Here is a 17,130-nt window from a genome sequence, read left to right on the forward strand (position 1 = left end):
ATGTCAGTTCCCCCAGGGGTGGCACTGGTTTAACCAGCACTTAGGTGAATGTACTGTGATCTGCTAGTCTGGTCTAAACAGGAAGGGCAGCAAATCAAGCTCAGAGCTCAAAGCTCATTCAATACGGCACCAACGAGAACCCGGATAGCTCAGTCGGTAGAGCATCAGTCTTTTAATCTGAGAGTCCAGGGCTCAAGTCCCTGTTCGGGTGCTTATGTTTCTTGATTCTATTGTGAATGTTCAATATTGCACTAGTGTAGTGCTCAATGTGAAGACACTGGAACTCAGAATGACACTGAAGCACGGGTCGGAAATGGAGCCCTACAATATGTGTAATTTCAAGTATAAACTGTACCCCGGCTATCTCAGCTCCCGTCTGGAACAAACTACTTACCCAGTGTTGTTAAAGCCAATCCCTTTGTTTCTTTCAAGAGATGGCTGGATGAGATCCTTTGATCAATTAGCTACTAAATTGTCTTTAAAAAGCTTCCATGTTCTTATAACAAATACAGTATGGCTGAAGTTCAAATCAAGTCACCTATGGAAAAAAGATCTGCAAACCATCTGTTTTCCAGCCCCAATAATTTCCCTTTGGGGCAGTTTGGCTGCAGCACATGGTACAGTATCCATCAGGATCATGAGCTTCAACAGCATGCAGACACAGCAGGTGAAAGCATACCGTAGCGCTACATGTTTATACAGTACCAGGATTCCAATGTCTGTGGATTTTCTTACCAATGCACCCATTGGGGTTCTCCTGAGCTAAGTTCCAGTACAGGGGTTTACACCTGTCACAGAAAGGGCCTCCAACATCTGGCAGACACTGGCAAGACCCCTGGTGAAAGAGAGGTCGAGGTCGTCATGACATCACTGCATCTTTATTTGACATTGCCTAACTGACTACTACAACCACAGGTTCAGAAATACATTCACCCAAACAGAATTTAAACAGCAAAATACCCAAAGATGTTTTTGAAGCAAGATGGAAACACTACATTCACACACATGATCAGATTCACAGCAGTAAGCTTTTGTGCTCGTTTGGGGTTATCATTTTGGGGTCCTCTGACTGAAATGTCTGACAGCTGTCAGCAGACAGCTGTCCTCATGCTGGCACTGCATCGGTCCAATTTATTCTGAACACTGGAGTCTGGAAATGTGATTCTGGCCTGGATTACGAGAGTCTACATCTTATTTTGACCAACACAAGCTTAAACAGTACTTAAAAAAGTCCAATATATTTAGGTTTAATGTAACTGTGATTGAACTAAATGTACAGTTTAAAATAAATTGAAGCTATAATTAAAGTAAGAATATAAATATAAATTATTTTAAGGAAAACACTTATTAAATATAAATGCCAATATAAAAGCAAAATATGATTGCATTCTTAATTTCCTTCTTAGCCCACCAAAAAAAACTGATTTAAGTAATTACTGTCTGGTGGTCACAGTATTCTTCACAGTCACAGTAGACTTAATTGATTATCTGTACAATCAATCTAGCTTTCCTCATTCCCAACTTAAAATTTTAAGATGAATAATAATAAACTGCTGTAGCCCGTATTTATACCAACAGAAAGGCTGCTTTAACAAACTCCTAACATACTGTATAACACAACACAGCAGTACCATTACAGAGAGGGGATACCTCTCTGAATACAGAATATAATACCTGTATTCTATTTTATCCTTTTTGTATTTAGAATACAAGAAACCGTTTGAAGAGAATGGATTGTTGCAATTTGTACTTTGCTTTTCAATACATAAAGTTGCTCTGAAGTCTGCAATTCCAATAATATCCATTTTTTGTTTGATCTATACTCCAAAACAACTCCGTGATTCTTCTTGTAACCATGGGAAAAATCAAACAGATGTCATATCCTACTATGTGTACATTGTTTCACAAATGAGAAGGAAATCTTACCGGATGCGTGTCCAGTGCGTTGAATTCAGTGCCTGCTGGGTTACAGTTGGGTACTGCAACAACAACAGTTAGCTATTTAAAAATCCTGTTTTTATTCATAGGCAAACGAATGTGAAAGCACACAGCAGATAACAAAAAAGCAGCAGGTGGTTCCACCTTCAACTACTTAAATCTTTTTTATTCTCTTGGAAACTCTGAGTCAATAGGTACTGCAACAAAGTTAATATGAACTGATATAAACAAAGTCTCGGGGAGAGAAAATACTCTGCATTACGCAGAACAGAAAAATTCTACCATTTTCGCCATGATTCAGAACTGAAAAGACAGCTCCTGCCAGGTGTGCCCCGTCTCTTCCTTAGAGATACAGTGTGTACTGTGTGCAGTGAAGCTTTCGCCTGACAGGGACTCTCAGCTGGTGCAGGGGAACAGAGGGGCAGCGGGGCAGGGTGACAGCACCTTGGCAAAGTGGGAAGTCAAACCCTCCCTCAGCACAGCGGTCACAGCGCAGGCCGGCCACACCAGGGCGACAGGAGCACTGCCCCGACACCTGGTCACAGGGCGCCGGGGACGAGCCTTCGGGGTGGCACTGACACGCTGAGGGGAGACACACAGACAGTACCTCTCACCCGCTAGAAAGAGTCAGTGCAACACAAATCACAACACCTTCAGCTGTCTGCAGCCAAGGACACTGCGGAAAACAGGATCTAATGTGGCAATTATTCTAGATACACTTACATTAGGTAGCTTTTATTTACCTGGGAGCTTGAATTTAATACTGGGTTAAGCAAATTTACATGAACAGAATACCGTACTGTAAGTGAGGTTCTTGTCTTTGTACGTTAATCGTAGTCACACAAACAAGATATGAAAAGGGATCTGTGATCTCAATTTGAATGTTACTTCGTTGTCTAAAAACAACCTCCACTTAACTACAGTACACAAAGCTCTCAAATATTTTGGCATCTGTGAGTTATATACAGAACAGGCATACATTCTCACACATACAGCACATGCTGTTTACAATAAGGCACTGAATGTTCGAGCTCCAGGTTACGGGTGCAGTCCAGCCTTTAATCTGAGATCTGACGACTCAAGCCTCCTTAGTCTTTCTGAAGACCATGGGCATAGGTGATTCTTCATGAGCGGCGCCACACTGTGGAATTCATTACATAAACATATTTTGAGTGAATAATGAGTCTATGCGACTCATTATTTTAGAATTCACTTCAACGCCATGACTGCTCAGCGAAGCTTTCAATGAATAGCATAGTTTTGCTCTTGATTTTATTGGTGGCATTTGAGGTCTGTTTGAAAACAGAAGAGAGTAACTCACAGTAACAGCTGGGGTACCCATAGTGTCCTGGAGCACACTGGTTACATTTCAGCCCCGCATAGTTGGTGTGACATCTACACTGGCCCCTCGGACCGCAGGTCTGGTCCACTGCTCCAGCTCCTTCGCAGCTACACACTTTAAATACACAGCAAACAGCAACCGATCCAATCAATGCGCAGAGCTACTGTAACACACTGCAATGTAACTTTTAGTTTTTTTTTAATAAATGGAATCTGATATCCTCACTTTTACTCGACTCCATTGTTTTCCCTACTGTACTGTACACTGTAGTTCTACTTGTATAGAAGCCACCTGGAGATCTGCATCTTAACAGCGATTTACCCAGGAAACCTTTCGCCATTTGATTCCTGGATTTGCTTACAGGATTCGCTCTGTTTTCTCTTTTGATGAATAGCTACTTCAGTTTTACCTTTTTACTTTCTACTTTTGAGAAGAAGAGAAGAAGACTCATATTCAGCTGCAATGAAAAAAAGTTGGAAATGCACAAAAAAATAAATTCTCTCTCTTTGAAGAGTTTAAATATTTCCATTTTTGTACTGTACATGCATATGCAGATGTAATGATAGACTAATCACTCTGTTCTCCTCCCCACTGAGAGCTGGTGTGTGGGGAGTGTACTGACACACCCTGGCTGGTGTCACATCATCCAGGTGGGGCTGCACACTGGCGGGGGAGTAGGATTCCCCACTAAGCACTGTTTAAGTGTAAGGAATTCTTATTCTTATTCTTATTCTTGCTAACGTGTGTTGAGCACAAGTCCAGGAGGTGAAGAGAGATGGAGACGCCTGACCTTGGCAGACGGGGAAGGAATGGTACCCCGAGCGACACTGATCACACCGAGATCCCTCCACCTCTGGGCGACACAGGCACTGTCCAGAGGTGTCACACACCTCGGGCTGGCACCCAGCTGGGTTGCAGAAACATGCTGAGAAATAACACAAAAAAAGAAACCTGTCACGCACAGACGGTTTATGATAAATAAACTTACATTAAAAGCTAAAACACTTTGGAGCTATGGGATTTTCCTAACAACCACAATCCAATTTAAGCAGCTCTTATTTCAACCTTTTCTGAACTAGGTAATAAAAGATATATCCAGTTGTTAAACTATGTTATAAAACCTGACTTCCCTGGTGGCAGAAACGACTGCTTGAGGCCCGGCTCAAGACAAATGTGAAGCTCACAGCAACATAAAAAACTGTCTTAACTGAATCCCAGAAACAAACCTGTTAGCGGCAGATACGATGCAGAATGTGAGTTGTGAAGGTGGTGATAGCTGCCACTGTATTGATCCTAGATCTTGGTGATAGTGGTCAAAAACCAGTCAAAAAACTCCACAAAATTAGTGCTAAGACATGTAGCAACTTTTCACTGGACCTCACTTCTTGCAAGCTGCGGTTCTGAGGCACCATCCTGTCAGAATCTTTTCACATGCCAATATATTTACGTATGTGGATTCCAATGCTTCCAATTAAAATGAATCCATGGACAAAGTGAAATGAAGAGCTCTCTCTTTCTGTTCTACAACCTTAATTGAACGTTACTATGCTCTCCACATCAGAGGTTCTTTCCAGACTGGTCAGGTTCATGTGTTGTGCAGACCTGAAATCGCATCATTGAGAAATGAAGAGGGGCAGCCTGCCCTAACACAGCTATGAAGTGTCCATGGATTTGCTTCTCCTAGTATAAAAAGTTGATTGCAACTGCAATTGCTCAAGGTTGAAAGGTCCACTAACTAACGTCCTTAGGGAGAGCAGATTATTCATCTTGTTCAGAAGTTCTGTCAATGATGAGACATCATCCACAGCACAACAGTCACTATCTAAGTATGTGACTTGCAAAACTTGTTCAAATTCAAAGCCCCCAGTATATCACAGGGTCATTACTGTCTCTGTGCAATATCCCACAGGAGGAGGTATCCATTTTCAGTCAAATCAAACAGAAATTATCTCTTCACCTTGGCAGTTAGGGTAATTGAAATGCCCCGGAGCACAGCGTTCACAGTATTTGCCTTGAAATTCTGTCCGACACCTGCAGTCTCCCGTCAGCATATCACAAAACTGATCTGCCGCCCCTGGTCCGCTGCACCGGCAAGCTGGCAGCGTTCGCCAGACGACACAAGACACATGCAGCAAGAAAAGAAAAGGTAACATGAGCCTCCAGTACTGTATATTCAGAAATACTAGGACAAAAATAAATACAGGGCTGAAGAGCCCATCACAATGACAGCTAACAGAAAGCAAAGTGTTTTCTTAACCAAGTCATTACATCAGAAATTAGTGTTACAAGGGGCCTCCCACATGACCAGTTTGCCTGAATGCTGATTTATGGCTTTGAAGCTGAGTACTGGTTCATGTTGATAGCCAATTAAGACTGGAATAAGTGGGTACAACTGTGCTGCCAGTGAGCGCTCCCAAGAGCAGGATGAGATCAATAGGAAACTGGCAAAGTAAGTGCCCCCTGTTCCTCCTGGGTGCCTGCAGAGATGCGACTCTCCACTGCTCAGGGCAAATCCTCCCTTACAGGAATGTTCCCTGTGATGAGTTAAAGGGGAGGGACTTGAGAGTGGGGGGAGGGGCTTGAAGGTGGGTGGGAGGAGCTTGTAATTGCTCACTCTCCCCCGTGTGCGCTTACAGGGTTCACAGCTAGCCTGTGAAAAATTCAACTGGCAATTGCAAAATATTTGGGAATAACAAAAAAAATTGTTGTACATTCTAAATGTGCATGAAAAAGCCAGAACAGATACAGACTGACATATAATCCTATAATATAATTTGAGAAAGAATATGATTTGGACCACATTCTACTGTTCTGGAAAATAAAAAATTAAAAACGGTTCCTGGCTAACTGTTTAATAATTGTTCAATATCAATCTGCTTTAATGAAATAAAAACAAGCATGACGTAGATTGTAACTCCCACTGTATAGATTCAAAACAAAGGAGAGGCCCAGCATTTGATATGGAATTCTTGAAAAAACGCCAAACAAAACAATGTTGACCAAATATTTCTGCTGTTCAGACACGTTTTTTAAAAGATCATTTCTCATTGTGCGGTTATTCTTACGTTGACAGTTGGGTGGTCCAAAGTACCTTGCAGGGCAAGTCTTGCTGTCTAAAGGCAAGAAAAAAGTGAAATCAGTGCTTTAAATACCCAGAATTTGAAATTCTCAATACATTTCATATTTCCCCATTGTTTAAGGAGAAGTGTAACACAAAATTTTAACGGCAATAGTGGAAAATATGGTGCACACAAACAGAACCCCTTTAAGATTCTATTACCCCTTTGGTAATGGAAAAAAACAAAAAAGTTGTATTTCTTAAGCAGTGTGGGGAAAAGATTGACATTCAAAGCACTGAAACAGAGCTCATGGGGTCAGCTATTGAACCCACTTCCTTTACCTCCTTACCTCCTCCAAAAGGTAGAAAAGCCAGAATATTTTTCTTTCTTTTATGACCCACGAATACATAAGAGAGATAAACTGATGGAGAAATACAAAGCCATTATTATTAGTAGTAGTATCTTATATGTAGAATCTATTTCAAAATTATTGATGTCTAACATCCACATCTGTCCCACTGTTCCATACCGTACCTGTTTGATTACTGATATTAAAACAAAATGTCCGATGTAATATCCAATTTCAAGGTGCTGGTCACACTGACAATCAACACTGGCATTGAACCAATGATTCTGTGGAATAAGCACCAGTCCTAACATTCAATACTGCATATATAAAGTTATAGTTAAGAGTTTCTCTAAACCATGAGTGTACAATACACTTACCCACAATATGGTCTGCAGGAGATTTAGTGGTTGTCGGAAAAACAGGAAATCCTATTTGGAAAAAGAAACAATTAAATGTATTTGTCCACTATTAAAATGTGTTCTTTCCATAGAAATTACACTGCAGTTATCATCTTGGAGCAATGAGCCGGACACTGCATAAAACTGTAGGGTTAAACAATGGTAAACAGACATACTGTAAGATCTCCGGACAGTATAAGAATTTTTAGGTAACTTGCTTTCTTCTTGTGTTGGTAGGTCTTATAAATAAGAGTATAAAATTTGCAAGTTAAGGCCATATGGCCCATCTTCGATTGTAGTTAAGCAAATCTAAAATTTTCTCCCTTGCCTTAACTTTACCCCTAACCCAAATCCCAAAGAAACCCCGAGTGGGTGCTTAATCAACCTGGCATGGAAGCCTATCCCACATACTCACAACTTTTTAAGTAATAAAACATGTCCTTTTCTCCGTCCAAAATGGATTTCAGTTTGCAATTGTAACCCCATGTTCCTCTTTTACGACTGAGTCTGGAATACTCCCCTGGGTTGGCCCAATCAATACTCCGCAGGATTTCATAGAAAACCTTCTAAACCAAACAAATTTCTCTCCTTTAACCTGTCAATAGGGGACAATACCCTGATCTTGGAGTCGTTTTGTTACTCTTCGTCACACTCTTTCTACTACCCTTTTTGATGTACCTGTATGGTAGCCAAAACAGAACACAGCATTCTAAACTGTGCTTTAAAAAGTGAATAATAAAACTTCATTGCATAACGTGATTGGATTTATATTTAAATTTTTTCTGTACACACAAACTTTTTTTATTTTTATTCACAAACCTTTTATTGATTCCCAGATTTTTTTCATGAGATTTGTTATGTAAATGTGATATGTTCTTACTCCCTGTGTGGATTGTTTTTAATATAAAATAAATAGCAATTAAATTTTATTTGCCTGCTTCTGTTTGCCACCCTTACAATTTTTGTATAATCTGCAAGTATAAGTAATTTGCTAAATAACGTCTAAAACACTGCACTTAATGAGGAAGAGCAACAGGCCCAAAACAGATCCCTGAGGCACACCACTGTTTTTCCTATTCTGCCCTAGAGGAAAGAGCACCACCTATTGAGCTGCCAACAGCTGCAAAGGCCTGTCCTTGAAGGTTCCTTATCCCACTGCAGACCAGATCAAGCCTTGCTTAACTTCAGAGATCTGACAAGAGCGTTTCCTCAAGACATCAGTATCCCTCTGATTCACGTGCAACCTTAATACTTAAATAATCTCTTTTTAGCCTTTTTTGCTCAGATTTGTAATTTGTTGAGTTTTTTTGCCGAAATAAAAATATATATTTACACGCTTAAGACATACTGTACTGCTGACTGGACTCCAGTCCCGACCACAAAGAACTTTGTTTTTGGAACAGTTGTACTTATCTCAGTAAATAATTGTAAAGAAGTACCTAAAACAGACATTTAAGATAAGACAACTAAATGCAACAACTAAAATGCAAGCTACTTCTTACAAACAGCCCTCTTTATTCTGCATCATTAGTAGGAGAAACTCACATAAATTGAAGCCAGTGAATTGGAATTCTACACCTTCAAAAAGTACTGAATGAAGAATTGATTTTCATAGACCAGATTAAAATGAATTACTGCACAGATACACATTTATGACAAAAGATGACATGATGCATACAGTGTACATACTACACTCTCAAGTAAAATAATAAGGCATAAAAAACAGAAACTTCTATCTGTACCTTTACTGTATTTCTATGCATCTTTATTTTAGATTTCTCCTGTATTACAATAAACAAACATCTATATACATTGTAAAACCACAAACCTGGAAACAGTTCAAGAGTGTTATCCATGTTCAACTGAAGAGGAATTTTCTATACTCAGTTTTTTGCTCAAAAAAGCAATGCACTGATGGATGTGCACTGAACTACAGAGAACATGTTAGTAAAGTGATATTCTAGACAGAAAGAGACTGTGTAGGAAACAATTCTCTCCTGCATTCAGTACCATAATTGTGCAGTTATGTGTATGAGCAGAGATGTGATTAAATCAACAGAACCTGCAGTGCTCTTTATTTCACACACTGGAAATAACTGGTCATGCTGGAGTAGAGCAGGTACAACAGCACGGCTCAAAAAGATTTGTACAGGATTTTTGTTATTGCCTGGGAAACATTAGATATCATTACCAGTCATTATCTAAATAATTAAATGCCAGTACATTTCAAACAAATCTTATGTGCATGTGTAATCTTAGATCTATTAACTACAGTGAAGACAAAGTAAAAATGCACAGTAAGTTATTGTTTTATTGAATGTATTACTGGTACAGTATATCTGATGTGAAGCACACAGGTGAGTGGCTTCAAGCATCTCCAAAACTCCTCTATGTTTTCACTGATTAAAATGTCTACCTTTTTAAGGTTTTCTCGTTGCTTTTTTTCACTTTGTCTGTGTGAATGGCAAAATATTGGTACATATACTGTATATTATATTGTCATATAAAAAAAATTTTTAATCATATTAGATAATAATATTCTTAACTGAGAGATTCTGCATACTTCTAAATCTATTTTTAACTAATGTCCTTGTTTATTTTCCTTCATATTTTAATTAACCAATATTTCCAATCCCAATACTCTGTAAAAACAGATACATCGTTTTACATACTGTACTCAGTTTAGGTACCAATTTATTCCTGGTACAGTTCAATTCAACACTCAGTACAAGAGTGTTGTTTTTTTATTTTTAAGACTCCGCTGCTTACTATAAAATAACCCTGAATGCAAAATAAATATTTTGAAAAAAATATTCTTCATCAAAAATAGCAACACCCAAAGTTCTCAATTCCACACTGTTTTAGAAGGCTAAAAAGTAAATATTTCAGGTGGGGAGCTGCGTTAGTATGCGTAGGCTGCAAAGGAACAAGTAACAGGTTTATTCCATGCTGAAAAGAGAAGAAAGAAAACACAACATTTCAGCCGAAATGTTGTGTTTTCTTTCTTCTCTTTTCAGCAGGGAATAAACCTATTACTTGCTCCTAAAAAATAAATATGCTTACTTGCATACAGTATAGTGTATTTTTGGGCACAACTGTACAAATACATTTATAAAATGCTGACCAAAACCACAAACTAATGAAAGTAACTGAGGATTAAAGGGATTAAAAATGTGTGCATGGAAACTACGGTGATAATCTCCAGAACAGCTGGGTCCCTTGCATAGCTTTACCTGCAGGTGTTTCTGATTGAATCAGATAAGCACAGCTGTTTGTTTTTTGATGCATCACTGAGCTGTTAGAAAAGACTTTGTTTGCAATGGGTTTTCTCTGTGGAATTTTTTAAATTGTGAACCACAGGCAGCTCCAGCTCTTGCCTGCGAGACAACGGTCAACAGGTCAAGTCCTGCATGCAGCCTAAGATCAGTATCAAAAAGGAAATTTATTAGAAGCGCAAATATTGATCGCCTGGTTTTAGAACCGGCAATTCACATTATTCACATCATACTGATTTAAACACAAATCTTTGAAGAGCTGTTGCTAATATTCATCCAACAGTTGAAATAAAATTACAAAAATTAATACAAAAAATCTCTCTGTCCAAAGCCTGACTGAGTTGGTTCTAAGCATTCATTTGTTGCAAGATGAGACTGTAACTGAGCTGCCTGCACCTGTTCCAGACTTTTTGTGAGACTGGGCAAATTGGAAATAGTTCAGAAGTTGTGAAGTGCTGTACCTGTGGGTCTTGGCCAGAGTTTCTAACAGAGATTTGACAGCAGTAGATTTTAAGCCTACAGGAATAGGACCATGTTTCAGGAACTCTTGAGGAGGTGAGGCACAAGTGGACAAAGAGCTGAGATGCATGCTTTGAGAAAGAACACAGAAGGGACTTGGAAAGGGCTGTTAGTTACCCACACTGTATACTATATACAGTACCCCTACCTGTGTATGGCAAAGAATTACCTTTATTCTCAACATTCATTAAAACAAACTGAAAAATGCACTTTGTCAGATATGGTTTCAAAGCGCACACAAGGCACGTTTATTTAAAAATACCATCCTCCTACAGAGCTCTCAGACAACCTCTGCATTCTCTGGTTTTTAGCAAACGGATGAACTAAATGGGCTCCTCTCACAGCAAGCTTTCTGTTCTTGCGTGCTTACAATTCCCTTACCTGACGTTACCAAAGCAGCTCCTCAACAGAACCTGCTTTCTTTCCCTCAGCAAACACTGGCCTTTCATTGGAAATGGAACACCAGTCCCAGGCCCAGCGACCAGCAGTCACCCGGCTCACGAACACCACGATACTCACGGATACATTGAGGGAAACCGTAATGCCCATCAGCGCAGCGCTCGCAGTTCTCTCCGGAGAAGTTGGGCTTGCAGGAGCATCGCCCGGAGCCCTCCTCACAGCCCTCCGAGTAGCGGGGATCACACCTGCACGCTACAGCACCAACATCATCAGCCAGGAAACAGTCCAACGCCTGCCGTCGACTTCAGCTTCACATCAACACTATAACCTTGTACGTCCAGCAGTGTTCAAGTAAAAAAGAAATTCCTGCTTATTCACAGAATTATATGCCTCTACAAGCCTCTAGAGAAGACGATGTCTCGCTACGTCTGAATCTACCCAGGAAAACAACCAGAAAACAGAGGAGTACGAAGCACTGAGAATGCGTGATACACAGTGCGGTATGCGTTATCTTAAAAACCCCCGTGTTAAAAGTCAAATGGAAAAACTCACAATTGCAGCACTAGCAAAAGCAGGGGTGGAATAAAACACGGTGGCTTACGAATGCATCCAGTGGGCGACTGCTTGGGAACTCCGTATGGGCGGTAGTAGCCTTGCCTGCAGCGCTCACAGTTAATCCCAGCTGTGTTGTGCTGAAGACAGTAAAAGTACAGTACAACCGTTAGATCACTTACATTCAAATTAGCACTGTTGCTTCCTGGACATTCACAGACACAGACATGGATCTATCAATATTAACAGTCTGTAGGGAAGTTCTGCAGTTACTACTGTCACGTTTATGTTTGTGTCACCTGTCTACCATTTTACTCATATCAACAGGATGACAAGATGACAAACTGTTTTTTCCTATAATCTAATGCCATTTCCATCATCTGCATACGGCATGATTGGTGAAGTATTTTAGGCTCTGTGTCCTTTAATTCAGGTTTCAAATTGGTAAGATTCCTACATTATAAAAATATTCAGGTTCTACAGTAAATGCATTAAGAACACAGAGTTACGGACATTTACAGTACATTCAGAAATTTCCCAACTCATTCAGGAAAATAAGAGTACATTTGCAAATGTTTTTTTTTATGTAATCCTCTTTATTTCCAAAGAATTCCAAAGGAAAGAGGGGCAATCATCTTTAAAGAGGTTTGGAATAAATGGACGTTCTTACCCTGAAGTTCAGGAGGGGTATCGACAGACAGGACAGTCTCACCCAGCTGTTTTAAATCACAATCATTCCTTCTTTCTCTGTATTCTGAACAGTATAGAACTCTTACACCCTCCTCTGCTCACATTGTTGTCACACTCACCCCACCTCCATCCCATCTCCTCCTGTGCAGCCGCCCCCTGGTTAACCCCTCTCTCTGAAAGAGGGTCTTAGCCAAGAGGGCCAGAACGTTAAATACTAAACGTTCACAAAGCATCTGTTTCTTAGATGTTGTGATTCCTCCTGAAATCTAATTGTAGTGTTACAAGGAAATTCACCCCAAGTGGAAAGTGAGTCTCGTACCTGGCAATTGATACAAACTCCTCCACCTTCATATCTGCCATAGATATTTAAACTTGCTCGTCTGCGATCGACTTCAGGGTCATAATAGCACTCAGAGGTGTGCGAGTGGCACTCACAGGCTGCGGAATTGTACAGGAGCAGAACAAGAAGGAGACATTAAAAATACAGTAAACTCTGTCAACCCTTCACACTAGAAACTGCGTTTCTTCAAATGAAGATGTAAGCACCTGCCACAACTATCAGATATTTTAACATTTATTTTAGTTATTTTTAATAGATTTGTAATATTTTGAATGGGAATAGCAACTGTTTTCATTCATTATTAAAACTGTGTTCCATTTTCCATTCCGTTGCAAAACGTCTATATAAGTTATACAGACGGAAAGAACAAAAAAAAATGGTATCGACTGCAAATTAGGTCATGGAAGAATGAACAATTCTCTATTTTTGTGAGCATTTGCTTTAGACAACATCACAGGTCATATTCATGAAAACATCACCCTTCTGCAGAAGGGCACAGACAAAATGGTCTCCTCTAATTATTTCCAATAAATTGAAAATGCTGAACTGGTAGTTTTTTTTACAAAATGTGATATTGGACAATGGAAAATTAGTAAAGCAACAACATAGAGTTGAAGTCCAGTAAATCTTTTAGCTTCCATTCCAGCTGAGCTCTGAATAAATGAATTCAGTTACTTGTTGCTCAACTCAACAACTTTCTAAGGTCTTGAGCAGGTGATACTATCTTGACCTATAAAACCTGGTGGAGATTTTCATTCCACCTCACCAACACGACAAACTGTGATTGTTTCTGACAGAACCAGGTGGCTTTTGAGTTATTTATGCATTTACTGTAGTACTTAGCGCACTGAACTCTAGAGCAGGATTATCAAAGGATGTCCTGACCCCAGCTCATAAGAATTCTGTTCACTCGAGGGTTTAAAATGACAAGAGGGAACCAAACTAGAAAACATACAGTATATCACATGTCACAGCCCTTGATTAACAATGATGGAACACAGAATAGCACATCTGCAAGCTCATGTGGCTGCAGAAGACATATCTAGAGACATCCGGAGAAGAAAGATTTTCTTTTTCAGTGACACAACTGATATAGAGTAGACTGTTAAAACACGGGGCTATATATTGCTATACACTAACAATGTCCAATTAATTTCAGGTCTATATGCTTTCCAGATTCATCAAAAAGTAATGAGATCCTATCTTTTAAAAGCCTGGTAAGCTTATTCCAGAATAAAACTGTACACTAAATGCCTGTCATTGCTTTCATGTCTAATTTATACTATATGATCATTTATAATGGATCTTATCTTTTGGAAAGCAAAGTATTTTTTGTTCTTTGGGAAACAAAGCACAGAATCTGCAATTAGCATGATGTGCATCAAAGCATAACCAGCAATATAAAATGAAAAAAAGAGCACAAGAGTAATCCTTATGGCATAGCAGAACAGGTGGAGAAGTTAGAAATTAGTTCACCTACTTGAATTAAGTGGGAACTTCAGTGTAAATAGATTTAGCCAGGGTTATATATATATAGCAGAAAGACTGCTACCTACTGGTCTCCCAACAGACACAGCAGCTCCCTTAGATAGTGAAATTCAAGATCGCATAGTGAAATTCAAGATCGCACTTCAATTCAATTCAAAATACTTTATTCATCCCCAGGGGGGCAATTTAATTTTGTCATACTGATCTTACCTGTATCTCACCGATCATACTGAACTTGGCTGTATCAGATTGATTGTGCTTGTATCTTACTGATCTTACCGTGTATCATACTAATTGTCCCTGTATCTGTAACAGAGCAATCGCAGCTGGAGTGCCGAAATTGGGTTAGACCACCAGAGGGCAGTGTAGAGTCACACCAGGAATGGGGAAAAGCTGCATTTCCAAAGGGTTATTAGGGGACTGGCATCACTTGTGTGAAGCCAGGGATCCCTACAGTATATAAGGGTTCGGGTAGTAAATGGTCCTTTGTCTACTCAGAGGTGAAGTTAGACTCTTTGTTAGGTGTGACAGTGAGGAACAGAGCATCACGGGGACACTCTGGGTTTGTTGACTCAGGTTCGAGTAAGACCCTCATTACCAGGTTGTCACGATCGCAAACCCCTCCTCTTAAGGGCGCTCCAGCCCTTCCTTGTTTGTTATTCATCCCCCGCACCTGCTCCCTGTTCCAGCCCCTTTTCAGTTCCCCTTTAAAAGCCAGACGCTGACACTAATCCGGGCTCTGCATTGGTTTCCGCATCATGCGAGCCCGGGACCTGGATGCGCCTGGCTCCGTTTTGGTTTTAGTTTCTGTTTCTTGTTCACGTTCCCGTGCCCCCTGCCGGTCCCGACCCGGTTCTGGATTTTAATCGTCTGTCTTGGATGGATCGCCTGTCCTTGGACTTTTTGTGCCGTTTTGGATTTCCCGTTTGACTCATCCCTGGATCGTTTGCCTCGGCCACCCCCCCCTCCGAATCCCCGAATCCTGCATGCCTTTTTTCCCTGGATCGTGTTGTCTGCATAGGGTCTGGAAAGAACTCTCCCTGACACAGGTGTGACAGTGAGGAACAGAGCATCACGGGGACACTCTGGGCTTGTTGACTCAGGTTCGGGTCAGACCCTCATTACCAGGTGTGACAGTGAGCAGATGAATCTCGCAGTGAGACTCTGGTTGTTTGGGTAAGATCCTCACTGTCAGGGGGACAGTGAGAATGTATGTATAAGAACCTCACACTCAGGCGTTACAGTGAGCAGATGAGTCCTGATGTGGGACCTAAACGTCTGTATAAGAACTTCACTGTCAGTTGAGGCAGCGAGACTCCAGGCCTCACGGTAAGACCTTGTGAAAGATCAACCCCAGAATGGCCGGTTCCAGCCCGTTCTGGGGTCTGGAGAACTGGGGAGAGGGAGAACGGGGCTGTTTGAGAGAAAGACTGGCTCGAGTTTGAGCGAGAGGCAGAGTCTCTCTATGTGACTTCTGTTAATGCTCAGGGGAGGACACGTTTGTTTCAGGCGAAACTCGGTCTCGTGGGTGAGACGCTGAGTTAGTAGCAAAAGACTCCAGGTTAAAGGTTTCATAAGGGTTTCAAGGTGGTATGGTTATTGAGAGCAGGGCAAGCTCCCACGGAGTAGCAGCCCCAGCCTTGTCGCCACACCAGTAAAAAGAAAACGGCACGAGCAAGACCAGCCAAATACATCAACCGGGATGAGGTACTTGCCACTGCTCCTAACCACAAATTAAAATGAGCATACAACCGAGGGACCAAAATCAGGTCAGCAGGTTAACAATAACAATGCTGGTGCAGACACCACCTTAATTTCTGTTAAATCGGGTGTTATCATCCAGGTGGATGCTGCACATTGGTGGTGGAGGGGAGTCCCCATTACCTGTAAAGCGCTTTGAGTGGAGCGTCCAGAAAAGCGCTATATAAGTGTAAGCAATTATTATTATTATTATTATTATTATTATTGTATGCAGGTTCCCCACGTTCAGGGAATATTAAAATCTGTCACAATCATACTAATCATGCGTGTATCAAACTGATTGTAATTTTATCATACTATTTATATTAGTGTATCATTGTATTTCTATGACAATTTTACTTGCATCACACTGATCTTACCTTGTATCATACTGATTTTAATTTGCATAATACTAATTTTTCTTTGCACCATTCTGGTCTTACCATGTATGTTGGTTAAATACAGTCTTACAAATCACAAAATCAGGTGTAAGCCTTAAATGAATAAGGCAGAGACACAAATGGTGCCACTATTCCACATCTGTAGCAGGAAAGGCTGGAGTGACAAGAAATACAGTACATGCAAAACACATGTCAGGCACTTACCCTCACACGCGTTGGCGCTTTCAGAGGTGGCTGCTTGCCACGGCTTTTGGTTGAACCCTGGGCAGCAGCGATCGCAGGTCTCCCCACAAGTGTTATGCTGACAGTCGCATTGAAGTCTGGAATATGAGAGGTTTATTTAAGATATTAGCTGATTCTTTGGCATTAATAGAGGGTACAAGTTCACAATGTTGTTAGCAGCAGTAGATCGGCAACATCATATGAAGCTGGAAGTTGGAATTGACATTGATATGAAGTTGGAATTCTATGGAAGTGTTACATGGATTTCACACTCTCACACAGGTCAAGAATGTAAAGAGCCTGCAAACCTCTTTCAGCTCAAGCACTTTTATCAGCTTTTTAGTGAGCTGGCAGAATAATGGCCTTTAAGATTCCATTACATTATATTTAGAGATGGCCAAGAAAGAGAAGAAAATAT

At 40.5% G+C, this 17,130-nt stretch overlaps 1 protein-coding gene across 4 annotated transcripts in view; it reads right to left on the minus strand.

Annotated features, from left to right (window-relative positions):
- Positions 1 to 17,130, minus strand: part of LOC148831676 (laminin subunit alpha-3-like) — a 124,833-nt gene that overhangs the window by 70,853 nt on the left and 36,850 nt on the right. For all 4 annotated transcript variants that reach the window (XM_088918802.1, XM_088918801.1, XM_088918800.1 and 1 more), the window contains exons 7-18: positions 16,695 to 16,810; positions 12,841 to 12,959; positions 11,881 to 11,971; positions 11,400 to 11,531; positions 7,066 to 7,116; positions 6,346 to 6,393; positions 5,238 to 5,375; positions 4,071 to 4,205; positions 3,260 to 3,394; positions 2,383 to 2,520; positions 1,927 to 1,979; positions 736 to 835 (exon numbers count right to left, since the gene is read on the minus strand). In XM_088918802.1, the coding sequence (XP_088774928.1) occupies positions 736 to 835; positions 1,927 to 1,979; positions 2,383 to 2,520; positions 3,260 to 3,394; positions 4,071 to 4,205; positions 5,238 to 5,375; positions 6,346 to 6,393; positions 7,066 to 7,116; positions 11,400 to 11,531; positions 11,881 to 11,971; positions 12,841 to 12,959; positions 16,695 to 16,810 (1,256 nt within the window). The remainder of the gene's footprint in view (positions 1 to 735; positions 836 to 1,926; positions 1,980 to 2,382; positions 2,521 to 3,259; positions 3,395 to 4,070; positions 4,206 to 5,237; positions 5,376 to 6,345; positions 6,394 to 7,065; positions 7,117 to 11,399; positions 11,532 to 11,880; positions 11,972 to 12,840; positions 12,960 to 16,694; positions 16,811 to 17,130) is intronic.

This window comes from Atractosteus spatula, chromosome 6 (assembly GCF_055471065.1).
Source record: "Atractosteus spatula isolate fAtrSpa1 chromosome 6, fAtrSpa1.hap1, whole genome shotgun sequence".
In the NCBI taxonomy this organism is placed as follows: Eukaryota; Metazoa; Chordata; class Actinopteri; order Semionotiformes; family Lepisosteidae; genus Atractosteus; species Atractosteus spatula.